Source organism: Salmo trutta, chromosome 2 (genome assembly GCF_901001165.1).
Source record: "Salmo trutta chromosome 2, fSalTru1.1, whole genome shotgun sequence".
In the NCBI taxonomy this organism is placed as follows: Eukaryota; Metazoa; Chordata; class Actinopteri; order Salmoniformes; family Salmonidae; genus Salmo; species Salmo trutta.
This window is the reverse complement of record NC_042958.1, coordinates 13,295,672-13,322,811: the sequence shown is the minus strand read 5'-3', so window position 1 is coordinate 13,322,811 and position 27,140 is coordinate 13,295,672. Positions and strand designations below refer to the sequence as shown.

The 27,140-nt window shown below is 42.7% G+C and overlaps 2 protein-coding genes across 5 annotated transcripts in view; one reads left to right on the top strand and one right to left on the bottom strand.

Annotated features, from left to right (window-relative positions):
* The first annotated feature begins 1,317 nt into the window (after positions 1-1,317).
* On the top strand, positions 1,318-20,401 carry LOC115150955 (mitochondrial fission regulator 1). 2 transcript variants are annotated; one of them, XM_029694826.1, is made up of 9 exons: positions 1,318-1,534; positions 13,371-13,468; positions 14,656-14,757; positions 17,119-17,252; positions 17,523-17,751; positions 17,936-18,180; positions 18,295-18,493; positions 18,640-18,702; positions 18,792-20,401. In XM_029694826.1, the coding sequence occupies exons 2-9, from the start codon at positions 13,433-13,435 to the stop codon at positions 18,837-18,839; spliced, it is 1,056 nt and encodes a 351-aa protein (XP_029550686.1). In that variant the 5' UTR covers positions 1,318-1,534; positions 13,371-13,432; the 3' UTR covers positions 18,840-20,401. The 2 variants fall into 2 exon arrangements, with proteins under 2 accessions (XP_029550686.1, XP_029550678.1); XM_029694818.1 differs by lacking the exon at positions 1,318-1,534 and adding an exon at positions 5,236-5,324.
* A 1,173-nt stretch (positions 20,402-21,574) lies between these two features.
* LOC115150939 (high affinity cAMP-specific 3',5'-cyclic phosphodiesterase 7A-like) overlaps positions 21,575-27,140 on the bottom strand; it is a 42,504-nt gene continuing 36,938 nt past the window's right edge. For all 3 annotated transcript variants that reach the window (XM_029694790.1, XM_029694799.1, XM_029694807.1), the window contains 8 exons: positions 27,014-27,077; positions 26,195-26,391; positions 24,953-25,084; positions 24,638-24,729; positions 23,068-23,212; positions 22,843-22,939; positions 22,646-22,726; positions 21,575-22,522 (listed from right to left, as the gene is read on the bottom strand). In XM_029694790.1, the coding sequence (XP_029550650.1) occupies positions 22,209-22,522; positions 22,646-22,726; positions 22,843-22,939; positions 23,068-23,212; positions 24,638-24,729; positions 24,953-25,084; positions 26,195-26,391; positions 27,014-27,077 (1,122 nt within the window). In that variant the 3' untranslated portion in view covers positions 21,575-22,208. The remainder of the gene's footprint in view (positions 22,523-22,645; positions 22,727-22,842; positions 22,940-23,067; positions 23,213-24,637; positions 24,730-24,952; positions 25,085-26,194; positions 26,392-27,013; positions 27,078-27,140) is intronic.

The window sequence follows — 27,140 nt, the reverse complement described above, 5'->3', positions numbered from 1 at the left end:
GCCCTGGGGGACACCAGTGGTGAGAGCGCGTGGTGCGGAGACAGATTCTCGCCACGCCACCTGGTAGGAGCGACCTGTCAGGTAGGACGCAATCCAAGCGTGGGCCGCGCCGGAGATGCCCAGCTCGGAGAGGGTGGAGAGGAGGATCTAAGTTTAGGATTAGGTGAAGGGTTAGCAAAAAGGGTTAAGGTTAGGGTGAGGGGAATGGTTAGCTAACATGCTAAGTAGTTGCAAAGTATACTGAACAAAAATATAAACTAAACATGTAAAGTGTTGGCCCCAGTTTTCATAAGATTAAATAAAAGAGCCCAGAAATGTTCCATATGCACCAAAATATTATTTACCTGAATTGTGTGCACAAATTTGTTTAAATCCCTGTTAGTGAGCATTTATCCTTTTCCAAAATAATCCACCTGACAGGTGTGGCATATCAAGAAGCTGATTAAACATTATGATCATTACACCTTGTGCTGGAGACAATAAAAGGAAACTCTAAAATGTGCAGTTTTGTAATATAACACAATGACACAGAAGTTTCAAGTTTTGAGGGAGCGTGCAATTGGCATGCTGACTGCAGGAATGTCCACCAGAGCTGTTGCCAGAGAATCCAATGTTAATTTCTCTTTCCCAAGCGTCCTCCAACGTCATTTTAGAGAATTTGGCAGTACGTCCAACCGGCCTCACAACCGCACACCACATGTAACCACGGAAACCCAGGACCTCCGCATCCGGCTTCTTCACATGCAGAATTGTCTGAGACCAGCCACCCGAACAACTGATGAAACTGTGTGTTTGCACTACTGCACAAACTGTCAGAAACTGTCTCAGGACAGATCATCTGCGTAGTTGTACTCGTTGTCCTCACCAGGGTCTTGACCTGACAGCAGTTTGGCATCGTAACCAACGTCAGTGGACAAATGCTCACCTTCGATGGCCACTGGCACGCTGGAGAAGTGTGAACTGTAACTCAGTAAAATCTTTGAAATTGTTGCCTGTTGTTTTTATATTTGTTTAGCTAAAAAATTGCAAGTAGTTCAAAACTTGCTAATTATATAAAATGCTAAAGTTGTCTGTGATGAGATTCAAACTAGCAACCTTTGGGCTGCTAGACGACGTTCGCGTTCTACGGCCACCCACGTTATACGTCCACCCATCCACCCCGATCTGTCTTATGTAACCATACCAATGTAATATCGTGTCCTAAATGGATTTACGTATAGAATAATACGAAATGCTCTGAGACCAGGTTGCGCATTTTCCATTAGGGAACGCCTACTCTTCGATGTATGCTCGTTAGGCAATAACTCAATTCGCCATTGCACTCCTTCTAAACAACGCAATTTTTGGAACCTTTGGCAAAGGGTAAAGCCTAAAAAACGTTGTCCATTCTGTTCGTAACAGATTCTAGTTTTGGAAACAGAAAACTGTATTGAGATCAAATGTGTCATCGATGAGAAAATTTGCAGAAAGTCGGCCAAAACCCATCTCATTCCATCTTCTGCCACTGGGCTTCCTCTCACCATCATATTTGGTAGTAAGTGGAACCGTCAACCAGATACTTCACAGTTACACATCTGGTGAAATACGTCTCATTAAAATACATTTTAATATAAAGTTAGCAAAAATAGATATGATAATGGAAAGGAAAATACCTGTATATTTCTGGAAAAATCACCACGATTAACTCTTTAGTCATATCCCAGTTTACCTATTTGCTTACGGTCTTGCCGACACTTAGCGAACAGTTAAAATTATATTTGGAGTGGCAAGCTAGACAAAATTCAACGGGCCTATTATTTATGTAATGAATGTGTTCTCTCTGCTACTGCACGGAAAGTGGTACCGCAGCGCCAAGTCTAGGTCCAAAAGGCTTCTTAACTATGCAAGTCAGTTAAGAACAAATTCTTATTTACAATGACGGCCTAACCCGGATGACGCTGTCCAATTGTGCGCCAAGGCTGGTTGTGATACAGCCTGGAATCGAACCAGGGTCTGTACTGACGCCTCTAGCACTGTGATGCAGTGCCTTAGACTGCTGTGCCACTCGGGAGCCATATTACTTCAACAGTATTTAACATGAGATCCACTATAATCTTTACAGGAATGTGGTTCTGAATATAAACAGCAACACCTCCACCCCTGGCATTTCTGTATTTTCTGTAAATGTTTTAACCTTGTATTGCTACCGCTGTATCATAATAGGTATTGTCTATTGTCTAAGTGAGTTTCAGAGATAGTCAGAATATGAATGTCATCTGTTACTAGCAAGTTATTCATTTCATTAACCTTGTTTCCTAAGCTACATATTTTGAGCACTTTTATGAGATGCTTGCTTGTTTTCATTGCTTTACTGGGAAGCTTAGCAGAAGTAGATATTCTCATGTTATTTATGTTAGTGCAGGGTGAGCTGCACACAGTGGACTTCCTACTAGGGCACACCGCCTTAGTGCTAACAGCATACATCTGGTTCATAGGCACATGATTACTGCATACAATAGCTGTAGGATCAGCTGAGGCATTCAGGGCAGTTAGAGGGACATAAATGAGGTTATTTACATTGTGTCTACCAATGCCCCTGGTGTAATGTACATTTGCTAAAGCCTTGTGATGACTCGGCGACACAATGGTAAGGATTAACTGAGCTGGACTTGGGTCATTGATAAGCCATTGTCTCAACGCAGTCTTATAATGCTGTGAAAGGATCCAGGAACCCAAATGATTTGGGTGGATCCCATCCTCCTTATAAAACATGTTTTGTTTCCTAAAGGTATCGAAATTGTCAAAACAAGTTACACCCATTGAGCTGCAATAATCACGTAGCCAGTTGTGAAGAGAAAGAATCTTGCTAAAGCGTTCAATGCCACGATTCAGAGAGGGCACAGGGCCACGATATGGTGGGTCTTTTATTAGTGTGTAGCAGAGAGTCAATCAGCTCTTTGAAATTCAGTTTCAACTGTTCAGAGCTGCCCTTCATAATGTCATTAAAACCCACATGGACTACAATAGAATCAATGTCCATGTCCTGGCGTAGGACATTCGGGAGCAGCTTGGTAATGTTATTTAATCGAGCTCCGAGATAGGACATTGTTTTTGCACCAGGAACAGTCGCATTTCTTACCATGGAGATGCCCAAAATCACGGCTGGCGAGAAGGACAAGGACATCCGCCCACTCCCATGCTTTACAGGATTCTGAGAACCCTTTAAGGATGGACGAGATGCAGGATAACTTGAGCCCGTAGCTCCCAGCGCCTGGTGCAGGCCTCCGACAGATGGAGAAGCCCTGCTCGATCCAGAGCAGGGACGGAAGGTTGCCTACGTCGACTTCTAAATCGTAGGGGAAGGATTAGGAGTAGGCACAGCAGCCGCAGACACTGGTACCCTCAGCGACAAAGGTGCAGGAAGATCAGGCTCCAGGGCAGCGAAACTATTCGTTGTTTGTATCCGCTCCAGGCCTCTCGTTGGGAGTGTAGACAGCTTTGCGGGAGGCCACTGTCTTCGGCTTCCACGGCTCGTGATATGCAACCATCGTCGATTGCCATGCTCCTCTTGCTGTGCTCCTTCGACTCCGCTATCAGATGGGGGAGGAGAGGCAGGAGATGGCTCCCCTGGCAAAAGAACTCCGGGCAACACCGGCCAGTCGGATAACAACAAACGACAAGACGGAGATTAATCCAAAATGCGCAAACGCCATCCAGCCACCGGCGTAAAAAAGGTAAATATTCCACTCTGCGTTTTCCCAAGTTTCTTACGTAGGCTGGCGACCTGCGTGATCAAGGAAGCCACCTCAAGCCTATAATCCTCGACAAGCAATCAATTGCCGCATTGGAACTCTGAGTGATCCAGTTTGTCCCGAAACAAAGAGTAGTAGATACAGCTCCTACAGCGCTGGAACCGTTCATTTATTCCCCAGACAAAGAAGGCTCCATTGGAAAACTCATGTGGGACTAACTTTGTTAGCTTGATGGCTAACGTTATTAGCTTAGCTAGGTTAGCGGCTATTTCAAGCAGACTTTAACCTGTTAGTTAAGCGGGAATCCGGGACAAGAAATTGCGGTCCTAGCTGTTAAAAGCTAACCGCCTCACAGAATCCATGCAAAAACAAGTTAAATTCAAAACAAGTTTGAATCATGGTAATATGCCGTCCCATGTCGCAAGGAACTGTACACAATTCTCTGATGGTGAAAATGTCCCAGTTCTTCCATGGCCTGCATACTCACCAGGCATGTCACCCATTGAGCATGTTTGGGATGCTCTGGATCAACGTGTACGACAGCGTGTTTCAGTTTTCGCCAATATCCAGCAACTTTGCACAGCCATTGAAGAGGAGTAGGACAACATTCCACAGGCCACAATCAACAGCCTGATGAACTCTATGCGAAGGAGATGTGTCACGCTGCATGAGGCAAATGGTGGTCACACCAGATACTGACTGGTCTTCTGATCCAAGCCCCTACTTTTATTTTAAGGTATCTGTGACCAACAGATGCATATCTGTATTCCCAGTCATGTGAAATCCTTAGATTAGGGCCTAATTTATTAATTTAAATTGACTGATTTCCTTATATGAACTGTAACTCAGTAAAATTGTTGCATGTTGCGTTTATATTTTTGTTCAGTATATATATTCAATTCAAGGGGCTTTATTGGCATGGGAAACATGTTAACATTGCCAAAGTAAGTGATATATATATATTGTTAGTATTATAACTTTTTGCTCAATCTGATTGGATGGGCCTGGCTCTCCAGTGTGTGCACCCAGGTCCACCCATGCCTATGGCCCTGGTTTTAATGCACCTCACTGCTGGAACAATTTACAAAACTCATTACAATTGGGTGTTCTGGTGCTGCTTTTCCCTGATTAAATAAATAATAAATACAAATACATTACTGGAACAAATTGTCACGACCTTGATTACTGTTGTGATTAATTTACTAATGAATGTATTGTATTTACCAAATTGTTCACAAAAAAAGACAGTGACAGTAAACTACAGACGGAATTGATGTTACTTGACATTGTTGTTACTTGCTGTCTGTAAACCAAGACCTTGGGTCCGCGTCCTTATGACAAGAACTCCAGTTGGTCAGTTTGCCTGTTATTTATTATAATCAACCAATAATAGTATCAAAAAGTTATAGTACCAGCCCAGTCTAAACAATGTCTCAATGCCCATTGGTTCATAAAAATTATCCACCAACCCATACGTCAAGGAAGAAATCTTTTTTTCCCGCCCACTCACTCCGCCAGGAACGCGGTTACTCAAGACTAGAGCGCAGATTTGGGAAACACACATTTTCCCTGGACGTCGACAAAGTCAGTCTCGTAAGTATTTTTTATTAATCAAATTCGATCCACAAACTTTGCTATGACTTACCATTCGCTAGACTCGTTATTAACTGTCTACGTTCAAAACGCCTTGGTTAACAAGAAGTTTCGATAGGTATCTACAGTAACTTGTTAGTTTAGTTAACGTTAGCCAACCAACTAGCATAACTATGCTTGCTTAGTTACAGAAGACTAATAGAGGGATATGTCAGGAGAGTCAATGGTTCAAAACCTAGTTAAGTTGTTCGTCACGCAGTGGATATTTCCAGAAATGTATGGCTTTCGTCCCAAACTTAAGCCAGACCAGGCTTAGTTACACACAGCAACTTGCTAGCAGTCGTTTGCAAGTCCGAGAGGCCGGTGAGTTGTCTAACGTAACACTTGCCCGATCACGACTCTGTTCCATTACATTACACATGTCATTGGATGAAGTCTTCTGTAAGGGAGAGTTTTGGTACGAGTCCGACGCTCAGTCTGAACCTCATTTACAGGCGTAAATCACTGGGCAAGCCTATTAAAAAGCCACATTACAACCTATTTTGTGATATTTGCCCTATAACCCATTCGTTCATACGCCACCATGATATAATACAATAAGGCTGTGACAACAACAAGACAAGCCACACACTGGCCGAATAAATTCAGCTACACATACTTTTGTTTCGTCACAAAACCGGAGAGCAACATCTGTCCAGTGACATCCACAAAGCAAACATTGCATGTAACAAACCTGCAGCATGATCAAGCAAGTTAATGTTTCAGACAGTTTACTAAACAACTACTGATTTAGAACCATGGAGTTACTGCAAGTCAGCACAAAGACAACAGGAGCACTGTCTCCACTATTCCAGCACCATTTACACTTAAACATCAACAAGGCTATATGCTTAGTTTAATACAATGAAAACAAACTTAAAGATTTTTTAAAAACTATTTAGTCCAATCAGTTTCTAAATATCATGTGTGTGTGTGTTGCATGCGCAATTAAACACATTTTTTTTACCTGACCCATCTTGTAGACTAGTTGAACGCCAATGCCAACCTCTTCTTCTTCATGTTGGCAAAGCGGTCTATGGCTCTGTCATACAGTATGCTTTTAGTTTTGTTTTCATAGGCTACCTAGGCTAGCAAGCATTTTAGCTAACTTCCTCTCGTGTAAATGGGAGCCTACTAGGCTACATCTAGGCACAATATGTGGCACGATATATGCATGTATGGTTAGATCAGAATCATTGGCCTGTACAGAGAATTAAGTCAAAACCACAATCCAAATCCACATCTCCATCCATGGTTTAGGAAAGTGCAGTTTTAGCATACTAGCTACTGCAGGACATCAACAGAAGCAGACCAGAAACAGACACGTTTGTCTGACAATGATGACGTTTTGCGAAAGCCGGGTGTACACTACACAATTTTGGCCATGATTTTAGCTGTCTCAGACAAGTTTTTGAGATTGGAGACAAAATCCCCATGTCGTTGCCTACTCAGGGCGTGTGGCCATCACCGATGCTCTTTTAATGTGAGCAGATCAAAGACGCAGTCTGAGGGCTACCGATCTCGTCTTTGAGCAGTCCCGATATTTTCAAACAGGTTTGATTTTATCGGCATAAAATGTGCACTGCTCTTCTTGTAGTGAGATGTGCAACGCCAAATTGAGAACGGTGATCAGCAATAGCCAGTGAGATGACGTTGTTTTGTATCACCCAGAATGTGTAGACCCTCAAGCAGGAGCGACAACTACTAGTATGCGTTTGTACTTCCCTTCAACAAAAGCCAGTGTCAAATCGTTACACAAGCAGTGTTAATTTTTTCAAGATGTTGGCTAGATATTTCAACTCTGTATGGCAAGCGTGAATGTTTGACTGAATTTGAGGTTGCTTTGAGCCACAGCTCGTAGCTACGTTAAATCGAATCACATGATCGTTTTTGTGAGACGGCATGGTATCGAGAATCATCACGACCAAGTGAAGAATCTTGTAGTATGTGACCACCGTCTGTCACATCATTTAATGTGCACACCACTACGTTGGCAACACACTAAAGGAAAAACGGCCGTTTAATGGGAGACGCTCAGTGATGATAGGGTTTTGATAGTCATGCAGTGTCCACCCGGCTTTAGAATGTGATTTGATTGGTGTGAAGCCAAATCCAAACTGGCCTCCCTTGGGGGGTGTTTTGCTGCGCCAGGAAAAACCACAGTTGAGCTCAGCTCAATGCTGTTTGGCTAATATTTGGAAGTAGGGAGAACGTGCATTTAATGGCTTAGACAACTGCTGAAGAAAGTATTTACAGTGCTGAATAACAACTTAAACATGTACTTACTCATAGAAACAGCAGCTCTTTGCTGTATTCATTGAGTCCCTTTCTAGTCATGGTTTTGAAATCTCACATCAACACCCTATGTGCTTTAATAAAATCAACTATACTGCCGCTCCAGCAGTCATGCGTCGTGACCACAGTAAAATTCTATGTGACTGTTGACTCACGGTAATCTCCTCATGCACTCTGGACATGTTAGTAGTACCCAACTCATTAACTATCATCAGGTCACTAATGACCTGGTACTCAGGGCTCTATTGTCCCTCTAACCACTCTGGATTCAATGCAAATGCAATGGAAAATCACATCAAACGCTTATTGTCAAAACAGTATGTTCTTTTAAAACTCTCATCACTGTGATGGATTAGTTTGAAGAAAGAAGTTAAGCAGTGGGTTGAAACTGAGTGGAAACATGGTCGTTGTGGATGTTGTTTCAAAGCCTAACACAACGAAATGGACAGCGCTTTCAAAGGTCATTTATTCAAAACTCCCATATGCATATTAGGGATAATGCATATGCATAGTCCTATATGTGAGCCCAAGCCCAAAAATATTTCTTTCTTTCTTTGCTACTGCTCAAAAAAAAAAATCTTGGTTGACCAACCACCTATTGACCAAACAATCGAACAGTCAACTAATTGGGGTCAGTCCTAAAATCATTTCAATGGGCCTATATTAAGGACATTATGTATTTAGTTGTATTTAAGGATAGCCAGGGGCACACTCCAACACTCAAGACATAATTTACAAACGAAGCATTTGTGTTTAAGTCTGCCAGATCAGTGGCAGTACACAGCAAATTGGCCAGTGTTGATTTTTCAGTGTAACATTTCTAGTGTTAATTCAGGATTCAATTCACTCTAAGAGTGAAATTTACAGTCAATGGTGTATTAGAACCCTCAGTGTTGGTGTTAATAACCAGAGTTATGAAATATTATTTGTCACATGCGCTGAATACAACAGGTAAGGCTTACAATACCGTGTAAGGCTTACTTACAAGCCCATTAACCAACAATGCGGTTTTATGAAAATATAGTTAAAATATTTACTAAATAAACAAAAGGAAAAAAAGTAGCACAATAAAATAACAATGAGGCTATTTACAGGGTGTACTGGTACCGAGTCGTTGTGCGGGGGTACAGGTTAGTCGAGATCATTTGTAAATGTAGGTGGAGGTAAAGTGACTATGCATACATAATAAACAGTGAGTAGCAGCAATGTAAAAACAAAGGGGGGTGGGGGTGTCAATGTAAATAGTTTGAGTGGCCATTTGATTAATTGTCCAGCAGTCTTATGGCTTGGGGGTAGAAGCGGTTTTACACATTGGATAGTAAAACAGTCCCATCAATCACACCCATCTGTATCATCTTTCCCAACTGCAAGTTGGTTTCTTTTTTATAAGATTGTTTTAATGCTTTTGCATGTACATTGATTAATTTATTAAACTTATGCTACACACAGATAACATACATTTTTCTAAACTAATCGAATCAGTTAGATTTATTGCACCCCTTACTGAAATGGTGTTTCCAGTTTAAATGGTTTAGGTAGTCTTCTTATCAACTTTCCTAACCTTGACCGTCATTCTGAATGTCTATATTATGGGTGAATAAAAATTCCAACTGTTGGATATCCTAACGCTGGCTTGATTCCAAAAGGAAATGCATATAACTTTGCAAGCCAGGATATTGTTACTTGTCTGCGTGATGCGGTCTGTAAACCAGGAGTTTCCTAACACCACTGTGTTAGGGTGAAACTAGGCCATCAAATGAAGGCCTTGTGATGTGTGTATTGTCAAAGAGTTTAATTTTAATAATAGTATTCACCTAGGTACTCACTTGGTGAAAGCCACAGGCCTTTTTAAAAGGAAAGAATTCAATAACCATGTCTCTGTCACTAACAAATATAGTCATGGGTGGTAATAAAAATGTACTCAAAGAAAAGGCACCCTGGGAAATCTGCAAATGATGCTTTGCACCATACAGTCAACATCCAAAAAGTATTTACTGTAACCCCTTAGGCGTTAATTTCTTACACCGAGAATATGTATCAGCGTCAGCACTAAGGAAAGTGAGTCGAGTTGACTCTAAATGAAGTGTTATGTTTTACACTGTAGGGGTTGCGCATTACTCTACAATAGAGTTCATTTGAACACTTAAGAGTTGAATGGGGAACACTGCAACAGAGTTAAAACTTTAACACTTTAAAAAGTGTTATTTTAACACCAGTTCAGTGGGATTCATATGTTCACTGAAAATGGTGTACTTTTAAAAGTGTCAGAGTTTAAATGTACACCATTGATTTCACTGTGTAGGGATGACCAGGAATGCTCTCTTGATGAGTGTGAATTTGTCATTTTTCCTGTCCTGCTAATCATTAAACATTTACTTTTGGGTGTCTGGTGAAATGTATGGAGTAAAACATTTATTTTCTATAGGAAAGTAGTGAAGTAAAATTAAAAGTTTTCAAATAGCCCAAAAAACAATTTAAGTTGTACTTTAAATTATTTCTACGTAGGTACTTTTCACCACTGACGTTTCTAAACGTTAAAACACAGCGTCAGTGTTGTAGTTAACATGAGGTAGTCATGGGCGACGCTAATGGCTGAAAATTGTAGGGAGAAGGCAGAATGACGCCGAGAGTTAACATTACACAAGAACCTGAACTTTCAAATCAAATTGCTCATTGATTCTCAACCAGGGGGCTTGGGACCATAGGGGGGGCCTTGAGAGCTTTCAGACGGGGTCCCTAAAAAGGCAGGGAATAAAACTAGCTGAGAACTCAACTCCACCATATATACACTGCTCAAAAAAATAAAGGGAACACTTAAACCACACAATCACACTTCTGTGAAATCAAACTGTCCACTTAAGAAGCAACACTGATTGACAATAAATTTCACATGCTGTTGTGCAAATGGAATAGACAACAGGTGGACATTTTAGGCAATTAGCAAGACACCCCCAATAAAGGAGTGGTTCTGCAGGTGGGGACCACAGACCACTTCTCAGTTCCTATGCTTCCTGGCTGATGGTTTGGTCACTTTTGAATGCTGGCGGTGCTTTCACTCTAGTGGTAGCATGAGACGGAGTCTACAACCCACACAAGTGGCTCAGGTAGTGCAGCTCATCCAGGATGGCACATCAATGCGAGCTGTGGCAAGAAGGTTTGCTGTGTCTGTCAGCGTAGTGTCCAGAGCATGGAGGTGCTACCAGGAGACAGGCCAGTACATCAGGAGACGTGGAGGAGGCCGTAGGAGGGCAACAACCCAGCAGCAGGACCGCTACCTCCGCCTTTGTGCAAGGAGGAGCAGGAGAAGCACTGCCAGAGCCCTGCAAAATGACCTCCAGCAGGCCACAAATGTGCATGTGTCTGCTCAAACGGTCAGAAACAGACTCCATGAGGGTGGTATGAGGGCCCAACGTCCACAGGTGGGGGTTGTGCTTACAGCCCAACACCGTGCAGGACGTTTGGCATTTGCCAGAGAACACCAAGATTGGCAAATTCGCCACTGGCGCCCTGTGCTCTTCACAGATGAAAGCAGGTTCACACTGAGCACGTGACAGACGTGACAGAGTCTGGAGACGCCGTGGAGAACGTTCTGCTGCCTGCAACATCCTCCAGCATAACCGGTTTGGCGGTGGGTCAGTCATGGTGTGGGGTGGCATTTCTTTGGGGGGCCGCACAGCCCTCCATGTGCTCGCCAGAGGTAGCCTGACTGCCATTAGGTACCAAGATGAGATCTCCTTGTGAGACCATATGCTGGTGCGGTTGGCCCTGGGTTCCTCCTAATGCAAGACAATGCTAGACCTCATGTGGCTGGAGTGTGTCAGCAGTTCCTGCAAGAGGAAGGCATTGATGCTATGGACTGGCCCGCCCGTTCCCCAGACCTGAATCCAATTGAGCACATCTGGGATATCATGTCTCGCTCCATCCACTAACGCCACGTTGCACCACAGACTGTCCAGGAGTTGGCGGATGCTTTAGTCCAGGTCTGGGAGGAAACCTGTAGTGTGGTTTTCCACTTTAATTTTGAGTGTGACTCCAAATCCAGACCTCCATGGGTTGATAAATTGGATTTCCATTGATTATTTTTGTGTGGTTTTGTTGTCAGCACATTCAACTATGTAAAGAAAAAAGTATTTAATAGGATTATTTCTTTCATTCAGATCTAGGATGTGTTGTTTAAGTGTTCCCTTTATTTTTTGAGCTGTGTGTGTGTTTATATATATATATATATATATATATTTATTTATTTATTTATATATATATATATATATATATATATATATATATATATATATATATATATATATATATATATATATATATATACTGAACAAAAGTATAAACACAACATGCAACAATTTCAAAGATGTTACTGAGTTACAGTTCATATGAGGAAATCAGTCAATTGAAATAAATAATCTAGGGATTCTTGGTCCCAGATACCTTTTTTATTTTTAAGTAGGGGTGTGGCTTAGAAAACCAGTCAGTATCTGGTGTGACCACCATTTGACTCACGCGAGACAAATCTTCTTGGCATAGAGTTGATCAGACTCTTGATTGTGGAATGTTGTCCGACTCCTCTTGACCTGACTGTGTGAAGTTGCTGGATATTGGTGGGAACTGGAACACGCTGTCGTACACGTCGATCCAGAGCATCCCAAACATGCTCAATGGGTGATATGTCTGGTGAGTATTCAGGCCATGGAATAACTGGGACATTTTCAGCTTCCAGGAATTGTGTACAGATTCTTGTGGCATGGGTCCGTGCATTATCATGCTGAAACATGACGTGATGGTGGCGAATGAATGTCACGACAATGGGCCTCAGGATCTCATCACGATATCGCTGTACATTCAAATTGCCATCGATTTAAAATGCAATTATGTTCGTTGTCTGTAGCTTATGCCTGCCCATACCTTAACCCCACTACCACCATGGGGCATTTGACATAAGCAAACCGCTCGCCCACTGAAGTCAGTTACGACGCAGTCAGGTCAAGACCCTGGTGAGGACGACGAGCATGCAGATAAACTTCCCTGAGACGATTTCTGACGGTGGCTGGTCTCAGACGATCCCGCAGATGAAGAACCTGGATGTGGAGGTCCTGGGCTGGCGTGGTTTGTGGTTGTGAGGCCAGTTGGATGTACTGCCAAATTCTCTACAACAACTGAGGCAGCTTATGGTAGAAATGAACATTTTAATTCTCTGGCAACAGCTCTGGTGGACATTCCTGCAGTCTGCATGCCAATTGCATGCTCCCTCAACTTGAGACATCTGTGGCATTGTGTTGTGTGAAAATAGTTTTCACATTTTAGTGGCCTTTTCTTGTCCCCAGAACAAGGTGCACCTGTGTAATGATCATGCTGTTTAATCAGCTTCTTGCTATGCCACAACTGTCAGGTGGATGGATTATCTTGGCAAAGGAAACATGCTCACTAACAGCGATGTAAACAAAATTGTGCTCAACTTTGAAAAATAAGCTTTTTTTGCATATCGAACATTTCTGGGATCTTATTTCAGCTCATGAAACATGGGACCAACACTTTACATGTTGAGTTTGTTTTTGTTCCGTATAGTATGAATACAAAGAGAAGTCAAATGTGATTGCTAGGATAAAAACGAACACATTTAGAATATCAGGAACGAGGACAAAATATCATAATGCTAACTACAGCTATTTCCACCCCTGTTTGTCTTCCTGTTGTTTCCCCCAGACTACCTCACAAAGAAGATGCTTTCTTGTGTACAACTGCCTCTGTGAAAACACATCGATAGAATGAGTAAAGAAAGTCCAAGGATAGACATGGACCTGGTGAGTACTTCCATTTTTTTCCCATACCATGGAGTACAGTCATGATCAGACCAGATATTATTTGCCTTAAGGCCGGCAGATGGCGATATTGAGTCGTTTTCATTTTACCATCCAAACGCATAGTATGCACCGGCAATACATTCATATCCCTTGTGAACCGTTTCGTACTTTGATCATTCTCCATTCAGGCTGCATAGGCTTCGATTTCCTCCTGAACTTTATTTAATGGTGAAAGTGGAGAAAAACAGGACAAATATGTGTACCACCAGCATGGTAGAGTGGCTAAATGCTAATCCTGGCTGTTGTGTATCACGTTCAGCCAATCAGGTTGCAGCAGTCTGTTTTTTTCACCCCTAACCTAAGGGAGTGCTGTATCACATTAGTGAAAACCTAGATTTGTCAGGGTGGGTCTGCCGGTTTTGACTAGCAGAAGTGACTTTTCTTAGCAGGTTAGAAGAAATTATGCAGCAGGTTAGGATAATTAATGTGGCAGGTTAGGAGAATTATGTTAAGATTAGGAAAAGGCTTAGTTTGCTAAAATTGTTCCTGAAGCGACTCAAACATATTTAGCTTCAACCAGGTCTGCCCTGAGTACAGTCTTGGTTTTCGCTAATGTGATGCCGCTAATAGTTTCAACCTGATTGGCTGAACGTGATACACAACATCCAAGATTAGCGTTTAGCCAATTTAGCATGGTGGTGGGAAATGGTGTTTTCATAAAGGTATGCATATTTTTCTATTTCTATTAAAAAAATAAAAATAAAATTACGGCTTCTCGCCATTAAATAAAGTTAAGGAGGAAATCGAAGCCAATGCAGCCTGAATGGAGAATGTTTTAGGTAACCTCACCGGTCCAAATGTATTGCCAGCTGCATGCAATGCATTTAGACGGTAAGATGAAACCACTCCATATCACAATGTGCCGGCCTTTATGGTAACCAGATATCTGTCATCTCAACTGTCACTCATCAGACGGTGTAGCAACTACAGTATACCCAGAAGTAGAGGAGGACTGGAGACATTGTTGAAGCGTCTTGAGATCCCAATAGTATCCAATTCATGTCCTCATGGCATTTCCACTATACTGCACTTCTTCTCTACTGTCTTATAAGGCATGATTTAATTGTGATGTACCGATTATCTTGATTCTAGTACTTAACCATAGATCTGTGTGTTTATTTTGACAGGCCTTTGGCTTTTCAGGCAAGGCGTATGGCTCCTCAAGGAGTATTGTGAGAAGAATAGCCACCAATCTTCCCCTTAAACCATGCCCCAGGGTTCATTTTCAGGTAAAACTGTTTCTGCGACAGAGGCAGGCATATAACATGTCTGCCGCCATACTTTGACAGAGTATGATCTGTGTGGGACGTTGTTTCCATGTGACTTTGTTTCCGTGTCTGTCACTGTTTCTGTGTCACTGCTCTTTAACTTGTGCTCAAGCGTCACGTTGTCTTGGCGTTCTCTGGCCTGATGTATTCTGATCTAATGGTCAAGTCACCCTCATCAAGAGTGTTTGCCAGCTTGTTCATTTGTTTTGATGCTTCAACACTAAACAGAAAGATTAACGTCATGAGACCCATAACATGGACCTAGGTGCTGATTTAATGTTTAGGGAAGTTGTGCTATGTTGCTCCTCATTGGTGATTTAAAATATCAAGGAGCCTTTTTAATGTTTAGATTTGAAGTCTGATCCATTTGTCTTTTTTTGCATTAGAAAGTTCCAGTTACACAGAACACAACAGTTAATTTAGATAGTCATGTTATCACTGCCCTGCTCAGTCTTTACATTTGTCTTTCCTGTCATTACTGTTTTCTCTTCTCTTTTCCTCTCTCCCTCCCTTTAGCTGTCCTTCCTTTCTGTGAGGAATGCAGTATGTCTGTTTTAGGTCAGTTCATCAGGCAACCTACAACAGTAACTTTGTACTGTTGACTAATGTGTGTGTCTCTCCCCCCCCCCCCATTTGCTGCTATAACAGCCTCCACTCTTCTGGGAAGGCTTTCCACTAGATGTTGGAACATTGCTGCAGAGACTTGTTTCCATTCAGCCACAAGAGCATTAGTGAGGTTGGGCCTGGCTCGCAGTCAGTGTTCCAATTCATCCCAAAGTTGTTTGATGGGCTTGAGGTCAGGGCTCTGTGCAGGGGTATTGTCATGCTGAAACTGGAAAGGGCCTTCCCCAAACTGTTGCCACAAAGTTGAAAGCACAGAATTGTCTAGAATCTCATTGTATGCTGTAGTGTTAAGATTTCCCTTCACTGGAACTAAGGGGCCTAGCCCGAACTGTGAAAAACAGCCCCAGACCATTATTCCTCCTCCACCAAACTTTACAGTGGACACTATGTATTGCCGCAGGTAGCGTTCTCCTGGCATCCGCCAAACCCAGATTAGCCTGTCGGACTTCCAGATTGTGAAGCAAGATTCATCATTCCAGTGAATGTGTTTCCACTGCTTCAGAGTCCAATGGCAGCACTTGGCATTGCACATGGTGATCTTAGGCTGGTGTGCGGCTGCTCAGCCATGCACGGCCATTTCATGAAGCTCCCTATGAACTGTTCTTGTGTTGACGTTGCTTCCTGGGGCAGTTTGGAACTCGGTAGTGAGTTTTGCAACAGAGGACAGCTGATTTTTACACGCTTCAGCACTTGGTGGTCCCGTTCTGTGAGCTTGTGTGGCCTACCACTTTGCGGCTAAGCTGTTGCTTATCCTAGATGTTTGCACTTCACATTGACAGCACTTGACCAGGGCAGAAATGGAATGAACTGACTTGTTGGAAAGGTGGCACCCTATGAGGTGCCCTGTTGAAAGTCTTTGAGCTCTTCAGTAAGTCCATTCTACTACCAATGTTTGTCTATGGGGATTGCATGGCTGTGTGCTTTATTTTATACACCTGTCAGCAATGGTTGTGGCTGAAATAACTTTAGATGGATTACTGTACAAAACATTATCTCAATTCCCAGCAGCGTTGCAGTTCTTGACACACTCAAACCGATGCTCCTGACACCTACCATACCCCGTTCAAAGTCACTTCAATCTTTTGTCTTCCACATTCACCCTCTGAATGGCACACAAACACAATCCATGTCTCGATTGTGTTAAAAATTGGTAGGTTAAAGAAGGATTTTTAGGCCAGTCTCCTCCCCTTCATCTACACTGAATGAAGTGGGTTTAACAGGTGATGTCAGTAAGGGGTCACAGACTGACCAGGTGAAAGCTGTCGTGGAAAAAGCAGGTGTTCTTAATGTTTTGTATACTCAGTCTGTGTAGGTATAGTTAGATCACCGCTGCTAAATAAATCTAGGTGAAACACTGGTCCTCTTGGACTGTCCCCTGAAAGGTATCTGTCTTCTTCTTTCTTACCTTTTCTATGACTTTAAGCTCATGTTGACAGACGGCATACAACTAGACCTCGACGGGTTGTTGACAGACTACATAATTAAGAATAGCCCTCGACAGGCTGACAGACTGCATCAGAATGGCTATCTTCAGTTGCTGTCATGTGCTCTATTTCTAAAAGTCAACCGTAGCCAATCAAATGTCTGTCAGGTTTCCAAGTAGTGTGAATGAAGTTTGAGTCATGAAAACAGAATACGTGTTTTAAATGGGACAGAATGTTTTAATGTATTAATTAACATGGCTGCCCTGTGTCTCAGCTCGATCCTTACACTGAGGACAGTAGTGACCTGAATAGCACCGGGAGTCAGAATGGACTGCTGGCCTCTCTGGCTGATGTCTTCTGGATCGACGAGGAGGAGAAAAATGACTGGTTTGGATTTGGGAGACTGAGGTAAGAAAAGAGAGGGCGTTTGCACAGGCACCCTTTCTCAAGCCGTGACGCTGCTCTTAAATGCCGTGGCGCTGCTCTTAAATGCCGTGGCGCTGCTCTTAAATGCCGTGGCGCTGCTCTTAAATGCCGTGGCGCTGCCCCTGTTTATTGACCCACACTGTGCTTATTAGGGAGATCCTTTGGGCTTGTTAACTTTCCATATGTGTATTACTCCATGAATCTCTTTCCTGCTTTCTAATATGGCGCTTGTATACCATCGGTCCCGTTCAGGTCAGAGGTATCGTCAGGGCTCATGTTCCGTTCTCACCCGCCTCAGCCCAAACAACAACCTTTGCCCAGACGGAGGTCATTACCCAGGCTGGCCGAGCCGGAGCCCCAGGGTCAGACCCGCAGCAACGATGAGGCCATCCAGAAGATCAGTGCTCTAGAGACAGAGCTGGCTGAACTCAGAGCCCAGATCGCACAGATAGTACTGACCCAGGAGCAGAACACACTGACAGAACACACACACAATACACACATACTAAAAGGTAAAGAAGAGTCCTCAAAACAGAAAGCTGTATCTCAGCCCTTTCATTTGTTGGATAAGAGTTGTATTTTTTCCACTGTAATGACCTATATCTTCCTGAAGATGGCAGCTGTTCATGGAATAATTGTCAGACTAATCTGTACATTTCTTATCCCCAGGAGGTCCTCCCGCCCCAGGCGGCCCTCCTCCACCCTGCGTCCCTCCCCCTCCGCCGCCTCCTCCACCCCCACTCATGGGGCTCCAGCAGAGCTTCTCAGTCATTGACCTCATCCAGGAGCGCCGTGGGAAGAAGACTGAGGGCCAGACACTGCTGGACCAGGGGCCCAAGCAGGCAGAGATCCCCAATATGCTGGACGTGCTCAAAGACATCGGCAAAGTCAAGCTACGCCCCGCCAAGAGGTAGGCACCATGTTCATGGTCTGACTTCTACATTACAGAAGATGGACACAACTCTCTTGTTTTACTAACTGAAACCTGTACTGATTTTCCCTTACTCCCTGTGTTCCTGTCCAGCCGGCCAGAGGAGAGGCAAGCCAAACCAAGAGAGCCCACAGACGCTGCGTCTCTCATCGCTAATGCCCTGAAGCGCAAGTTCGCCCATCGCTATCGCCACAACAGCAGTGAGGACAAGGAGTTTGACTTCCCAGCCTCTGAACTGAAACCTTTCTGTTCTGAATTCCTCAAGACCAATAAGAAAGTAGAGATTCCCCTGGTAAGAGCAACACGGATACTACATTACTCTCTGTTAGGAATCCCCATTTTGGGCCTTATCATTTTCCAACTACACTGTATGATAGTGCAACAACAACAAAGATGTGTGTCTGGGTTGTCAGTTGCTTACCTTTCTCTGTCCTCTAGGTAAGGCAGCCCCGGTTGAAAACCCCAGCCCCTGTAGTGAAACCACGCCCAGAGACCCCCCTGGTAAGAGAAGTGCAAGCATGACAAACCTTTTTGGTTTATAAAGGTATTTGATATGTTTGGAAACTCATGTCTCTTTTCCCATCCTGTAGTTTGGGCAGCACATGTTGAAATCTACTGGCAAGAGAAATCTCCTCTGAGCACCCACAGAGATGGGATGGAATTCTGGACTTGGTCGGAGTTCTGGACCTTCAGACAGTCATGGACACTTTAAGTGCCTTATGAAGCGGTTTGTCAGCTGTCTCTGTGGATGGACACATGGTTTCTGACTAGATATTCAGTTCATCTGCTCTCCATTCCTGCTCACCAACAGTGTTGCATTGCCTCATAGTCTTCTTCAGTTCTTGCACTTTGATAACACACAGGATCCGTTTTTGTGTGTACCACGTAGATTTTAACTTGTTTTAATCAAATGTCTTATTTTTGTTTCTTAATTGATGCCAGTTTCAAAGTCTTTGATCTTAAAGGTCAAATTTTGCTGTACAGATTTGCTGTAAATCTTTATTTTTTTGTATCATAACTAAATTCCAATATGAGGCACACCAGTGTTTTATGTTCTGGATACACACTACAGACGCCTAACATTCCTCTCAGCTGTTAATAACTACATTTATTTATGGGAATGAACCTTCTCTAAATCACAGATGGAAAGACATATCCTTTTTGCATGCCCTTCTCAAGGCAGTTGTATTTCTCTTTGCCTCACTGGGTATTTGCTGTCTATTGCTTGCTGTGGGTAGAGAGAAATGTATGCAGAGAGGGAACACTGTCATTTGGTCCTTCTTGTAGAGTATTGGGCCGTTGACTAGAATGCAATTTACAAAAAGTCTAATTTATGATTTCTAGATCTCTTTATGTTTTGGTTTGAACTGAATTTAGTTAATACTTGATACAAAAATGAAGTTGTAGCTGTTATCAAAGCATGTATAGTTGATGTAATTGTATTTATGTTTAGTTTTAGACTGACTCTCTTTTAGCTTTATTGAGTTGAACTGGGACCAGTTCTGTTTCCTGAAACACTGTTACCTGAAACACTGTTACCATACAGTACCTCAGTATGAAGACTGGACCAAATTAATCTATGGTGACAGTGTTGTTCTAAAGCTTAATACTGGGGTACTCTACCAGTCATTTTAACTATAACTTACCAATGCTGGGCAGGATTATTATTTATTTTTATTGTTCCAGATCTGGCATTATCATTCAGTTGTATTTTGTTATATGGTTAGAAGCCAAATGGTATCCCGGGAGGTAGTGCTACTTGATGACAAGCTGAGTATCCCTCTGTTTATATCCAGATGCCTTGATACTAAGAATATTTCATACCATAACCACTGTTCCTCTTGGATATATTCTGTTGATGGTTAAGAATTTCATACTTCATATTTTTTGTGGAATAACAAAGGTGTTCTCTGCACACCTTGACACAGATATGGCTATTTAGGGGAAAAACAGTATTTCAGATAAATCTAACACTAAGACAATCAATGACCAGTGTGTTTATTATTGACATACTGTATGTGCTGTACCGATATATTTCCTGCTCAGTGTGTTTAAGCTTTGAACTTGAACTGCATGGTGGGAGAATAAGAGAACATGGACAACTCAACTGTCAGTGATACTTAAGGTAAAACACGAGATCTGTGTTGTGAAATGTCTTCCATACTTGAAAGAAAATAAAAATTCATGAATAAAACCAAAATGAGACTTGTGTGCATGGAATGTTTGCGACACCAACTGAGCTACAAAAGGACCAAACGGTGTATGATGTTGAACAGGTACTGTCATGTAAGATCTATTCCTTACATTTCTAGCTACAATGAAGATTTCACCTCAATACATCCCTGTATATGACTCCGACCACGGTCAAAGTTCACTTGGATCATTCTCAGTAACAGTCATTCATGTCAACTTGTTTTATTTATCAAAATGTAACGGCAACAAGCATGTATCAAAAGGTCAATACGGCAAATCTTTTACAAAATGGCTTGACAAGTCTTCTCCCAAAAATGGCTGTCGCAACAAATTGTAAACAGTTTATCAACAGTCTTACAGCGAAAATACTAAATCAGCTAAAATAGGAAAAAGCACCTGTTATTAAAATCTTTGTGCAGTCTACAGAATAAAACAAAAATGTATAAATGGAGATGGAATGTAAAACAACCATTTATGTACAGAATGTGTTTTGAGTTGTTTTTCCTCACAAAAGGCTAAAGAATCAGACAGTGCATTAAGAGGACAAGCACACGATGTACTTCATGAGATTACTAGAAGAAGTAGTAGGAGCTGGTTTGGTCACTTAGCGCAGTGTGCATAGTTATAAGGCATCGGTACAGCAGTCCTAGGTTGCATGTGGCTATGACGATAATGAGAGACATTCTGAGAGGGAGAGAGTCACATTCAGTAGAAGTAAACAGATGTTTAACAGGTAGCTAAACCACATCAGTAAACTTCCCTCCTACAGTCCACCCTGCGCGGGTGGTGTTGTGATGGGAGTTTTCAGATGGGGTGTGTCGACTATGCCTCAGTGACTGGTCCAGGGTTAGAGGTCACGCATACTCTACAGTCACTGACAACAATGCTTCTTCATATTAGTTACATTCTAGAACACCGTAGAACGCAGTTGCATTCTAGAATACCATTCTGTCTGTCCCAAGTTCTCTCAGAACAGAAGTTGTGTGTCCAATATTTCAGTCTTTTGGCAGTGCAAGGAAGAGATGAATACAATGGAGCACAGGGGGTGTTTCTTTATGGCATCTGGTGTGTGTGTGTGTGTGTGTGTGTGTGTGTGTGTGTGTGTGTGTGTGTGTGTGTGTGTGTGTGTGTGTGTGTGTGTGTGTGTGTGTGTGTGTGTGTGTGTGTGTGTGTGTGTGTGAGTCAACTTCAGCAGTGGGTCGACAATTCAAACACTAGTGGTTCTTCGCATCTGTGCTTAGAAGGCATATCGCGAACCATGATGATTCATTTCAAATGGACAACAAAGATAAACAAACAAGACATCTGTAAACAGTCTTCATAGAGGCAGCAAAAGGACTGGGCTTGTCACATTATCTTCAGGAAGAAGATTCCTTACAAATGCATCAACACACATCACGGCATCTCTGTGCGGTCTTTAGAGAGCATCTCTTCAATACTCAGTGTGTTTCAAATCACTTTCAAAACATCCTACAAAACTTTGTTTGAAAATGGCACTTCGCCTTCAAAATGGTGGTGTTACATTAGTAAGGCTAAAACTACAGAGGACAAATAAATAAATAAAACAGGCCAATAAAAATACTAAATACAGCAGCAGTATCTATTTATGTCAAGGAAAGGAATTAAAAATGAAATAAATTAAATCTGTGGTTTGTCAAATATGGGAGGCAAAAGCAACAAAAACGTGAGTACTGTTCGGGTGGGGCAGTGGGAGTAGGGGGGTTAAAGGCCATACCCCGCTCCTCCCACCCTCTCCCCGGTGTGTGGCGAGGCTAGCGGTTAAGGGTCAGGGTTCTAAGGGCAAACGTGGAGTGTCAGGACTCTTTGCTTCCCTGAGGTATTTCTTTGTAGTTGGTTTCTCCTGTGGCTGTTGCAGTGGTGACAGCTATGGGTTCCGCGGCAGAGGCAGACTCTGGTTCTGACTCGGTGACGGCGGGCGTTGGCATGGTGAAGAAGGCAGGGCTGCTAGGTTCCAGCTCCTCGGGGCTAGTGGACCCCTCCTGCTGTACTAACCCACCCCAGCTGGCCTTGTTCAGCCCCAGGTGGCCCAGCATGGTCTGGGACAGACGCGTGTCAGAGAACCGGCCCCACTCAGCAAACAAAGGCTCCACCACATACGTCATGAAACCTGGGTGAAGGAAGACAGGGATAGGGAAACACACAGGGTTATAGAGGCAGGCCTAAGAGAGCTTCTGGTTTATATCAATGTATTGTAGCTAGTACTAAACTAGAAATTGTCATAAAAACGTACCAATTTGAATGTTTGCCATGGAGTTACTCTGGCTATCACACAGTGGACTGACTTCAAGTCTGTGCTTCTTCTCAATGTCTCCTACAGAGGGATAGACAACACAGCACACACTGATCAGAAATCAGTTAAGAAATCAATTAAGAAGGGTAGAGGGAGAATGATAACCATAAAGAATGAAAGGAAGAACGAGAGAATACCTTGGTGGAAGAACTCTTCCGTCACTTTCTCACTCCACTGTTTGCTCAGCTCCCAGGGTCTGCAGGGGTTGCAGATGTCCGCACACTTCAGAGCCATCTGCAAGGAGTTAGAGACAAAATAGCCAGTCAGACCCCACAGTTTCCAGCTGATAAGATCCAAAATGGCTGGTTCTACACAGTTTCCCCAGGCCCAACTCTAAGCCTATAGCCCAGCTGGTAACTGACCTGGAGGATGAAGTGTCGGTGGCTGGCATTGCTCAGGCACAGGTCATCCTGGTCCAGGTGTGTCCTGAACTTTCCCAGGTACTCGTTCTGTCTGCTGATGTCAGTGGCCAGGATCAGAGAACCCAGTTGGTGCTCCATCTTCAGCCTGAGGAGATGATGAACAGAGGAATCCATTAAATATGCTTTAAGCGTTTTACTACCATACTTAGGTGTACAACAACAACTCATTACCTTGATCTTTAAAACCTCTAAATGTAAAGTCCCCATATTTGGGGACCCTATTTGATTTTTTTAAATTCAATTCAGTCTGATATGAGAACAGTCTGGTATGATAACAGTAGTCCCTATCTGCAAAAGCAGGGTGTCTGCGGAAAGATGAGTATCTTGGCTATTGATCGGTGTCTTCAAATCTTTGGTGTTACTTACTACAATATATGGGCATTAGAATGTATAAGGGCAGGGCGAGCCGATGAGCTAATTTCAAGATGGCTGCTACCTACATTATGTTAAGCGTTGTCAAGCATAAACAAAATAAAAATGGAATACATTGACACACCGAAAGCCGGGACTCCACAGAGCATGAGGATATCTTATTTGTCTGCCTGTGACCTACCGTTACTGATCACCAGCCCCGAGAGTCAATATGTTTATTTTACACAACGTTTTCACCAAACATCTTACAAGGTAAGCTTCCATTTGGTCTGTGTTTGAGCAAGAGCTACATGGGGGGTATCAAACCTAGCCTGATGGATTCTGTTAAAAATGGAACATGTTTCAAGTTAAAGTGTAGTTCTTTTGTATCCTGTTTAGTGAATGATTACTCTGAGTAGTTTAGGCCATGAAACGGTGTATGCTAATTTAGATAGGTTGACCTAATCAGATAAGAGGAAATTGCCTTGGATCAGGCCCAGAAGATGGATAGCTAAACAATAGTGAATAATAACTTTCCAGTGTGCAAAAACAGTGCAATTACCACATTTGAACACTTTGAATGTATCCTGGATGCTCCATAACACCACCTCAATGTTTGAGTGAGGTTGATATGGTAGAAATTGTGTTTTTATACTGAACAAATAGCATTTAGGGATTGCAAATATGTAATAGCACTGGTATTATCTCATTTACAGACATGTGCCACTGTGGGAAGGTTTAGGGACACTTGGAAACGTCCCGTGACCACACCTGACACCACTTACTAAAACATCTGCCCATTTCTAGTTGTTAGGTCTATCAATTCCTTTTTCTGATATTGTTCACATGTTGTGGAAACAATCTGACATGTTTCCAGCTCTAGTCATCAATAATTCACTTATAGCTTGTCAATGAAAGATGACTTGTGTACAGTGAACTATGTAACTCCTATCCATCTTCTGATCACTCCTCATAATCTCCCAGATGGCTCCTTTCCAAATATACCAAGTTTTTGCATGTCAGAATCATGTAATTACACATGAATATCAGTTACCTTTGGGTATGTCTATTTAGGCGGAAATCTACATTTTGCCATTACAGTTAATTAAAAACAGTCATTAAATCACTTGGCACTGGGAAAAGAAATGGACAGACTGACCCATCCTCAGCAGGCAGGTGGGAGAACAGTCCGGTCTCTCTGAGCAGACCTACTGCAGACCTCCAGTGGTGGTTCTCCAGAACAGAGGAATTCTACAGACCCATACACATTAGCATTTTTAGAACGCTGTAATCCTGAGCTACTAAGTGCATTCAATCATAGACCTCAACGTTATCTTAAAATAACAAATAACCCATGAACTAGGTCAAGTTATCAACACTTTTGTCCTGTCGAACATGGCCATCTAGTGTCCTCCAGCCATGTCTAATATGAAAGCTACAGGAGCTGTGGAATGCACCAGCGATGTGCTCTCACCCTGTAGAGCTTGGCCAGGTAGTGGTTGGTCTTGATGAGGAAGGGCTGGTTGACTCCCGGGTGGTCCAGGTCATGAGTGGCGGCTGCCAACAGGCCCAGGAGGATGTCACAGGACGTCAGGGACTTGGCCAGCTACGGAGAGACAGGGAATGTAGGCGTACTTTTCCCTGCTCATCCCCCTTTTTCCACATTGTTACGTTTCAGCCTTATTCTGGCAACATCATTAAATAGTACACGCAAAACACCAGTCTCAACGACAACAGTGAAGAGGTGACTCCGGGATGCTGGCCTTCTAGGCAGAGTTGCAAAGAAAAAGCCATATCTCAGACTGGCCAATAAAAATAAAAGATTAAGATGGGCAAAAGAACTGGACAGAGGAACTCTGCTTAGAAGGCCAGCATCCCGGAGTCACCTCTTCACTGTTGACGTTGAGACTGGTGTTTTGCGGGTACTATTTAAAGAAGCTGCCAGTTGAGGACTTGTGAGGCGCATGTTTCTCAAACTAGACACTAATGTACTTGTCCTCTTGCTCAGTTGTGCACCGGGGCCTACCGCTCCTCTTTCTATTCTGGTTAGAGCCTGTTTGTGCTGTTCTGTGAAGGGAGTAGAACATAGCGTTGTACGAGATCTTCAGTTAGGCTACGTGTGTGTTTTAAAAAATGCATGTAGTTCTGTCCTTGAGCTGTTCTTGTCTATTAATGTTTTTTATTATGTTATGTTTCATGTTTTGTGTGGACCTCAGGAAGAGTAGCTGCTGCTTTTGCAACAGCTAATGGGGATCCTAGTAAAATACAAACGTCTACTCTGTATTTCTGATCAATTTGATGTTATTTTAAAAATGGAAAAGAAAATGTGCTTTTCTTTCAAAAACAATGACATTTCTAAGTGTCCCCAAACTTCTGAACGGTAGTGTATGTAAATGTGATATTTCCGTTTTTTTTTATTTGTAACACATTTTCAAGAATTTCTAAAAACCTGTTTTTGCTTTGTCTTTATGGGGTATGTGTGTAGATTAATGAGGGAAAAAAACATCAATTTTAGAATAATGTAACAAAATGTGGAAAAAGTGAAGGGGTCTGAATACTTTCCGAATGCACTGTACATGATAGGTAACCTTGCCTCTGGCCTGAAGACTCATAAGCTAATGCCTAGGCTTTAGCTCAGTGGGATAAGGTGGTCAATAGCCCAGTAAGTTACTTATGAATACTTTCTGTACAATGGAATAATAGCTCTGTTTGATACCTTGGGTTCTCGCAGGTAGCAGTACATGGCCTGTGTGACGTCAGCGGCGTGCACAGCGTTGTGGTAGGGGTTAAGGCTGTGGTAGTCCTCCTGCACCATGACCAGGAAGCGCCACAGCTTCACCATGTCCAGCTGAAACAGCTCCAGCAGACCATACTGGTTCAGGAGGTGAAAGGTCAGCGTCACCAGGCTGTTTCCTTCAAGGAGAGGGGAGACATGGTAGATGTAGTTTAAAGATCTGATCAGGAATAGTGTTTGGGGGTGGGTAGTTATGTATTTTTGTGTTTGTGGTGGAGTTTACCATTGCAATAGCATCAGCATTGCAATGAAAATCTGTGGAAAAAACGACCATTCCACATCTACACAGCATTCATCAAAACAAACACCAGAGGGCGCCATTGTCTACAAATGCCTGAGTTGAAAGGAGGCCTATGCAGTAATGTTACGCTGTTTTGCTTTTTCTCTGAGGATGATGAACATCTTGAAGAACAATCTGGCCTTAAATGGCCATGTACTCTTATACTCTCCACCCAGCACAGCCAATAGAGGACTGGCCACCCGTCGGAGCCTGGTTCCTCTCTAGGTTTTTTCCTAGATGTCTGCCTTTGTAGGGAGTTTTTAGCCACCGTGCTTCTACATCTGCAATGCTTGCTGTTTGGGGTTTTAGGCTGGGTTTCTGTATAGCACTTTGTGACATCTGCTGATGTAAAAAGTGCTTCATAAATACATTTGATTGATTGATTTATAAATACATTTGATTGAATACAAATATGTAGGTAAGGCTTTTGGGAGAAAGATGGACATCTGTCAGAAACATACCATTGGTTAATCTGTCGTAGAGGAAAATGTCGAAATTCCAGGTCGCGACCCTTTCCAGCATACACTGCAAGAGAAAAGACATGCAAATGTAGGTCTGTGTTAAGACATAATTATGAATTGTGTATGC

What these genes read in the sequence shown, in the direction of transcription:
- LOC115150955 (XM_029694826.1), top strand. Translation starts at nt 13,433, where the DNA reads ATGAGTAAAGAAAGTCCAAGGATAGACATGGACCTG. An exon ending in CAAGGATAGACATGGACCTG is followed by an intron (nt 13,469 to 14,655) that starts GTGAGTACTTCC and finishes TTATTTTGACAG; the next exon opens with GCCTTTGGCTTTTCAGGCAA. An exon ending in AGAAAGTAGAGATTCCCCTG is followed by an intron (nt 18,494 to 18,639) that starts GTAAGAGCAACA and finishes TCTGTCCTCTAG; the next exon opens with GTAAGGCAGCCCCGGTTGAA.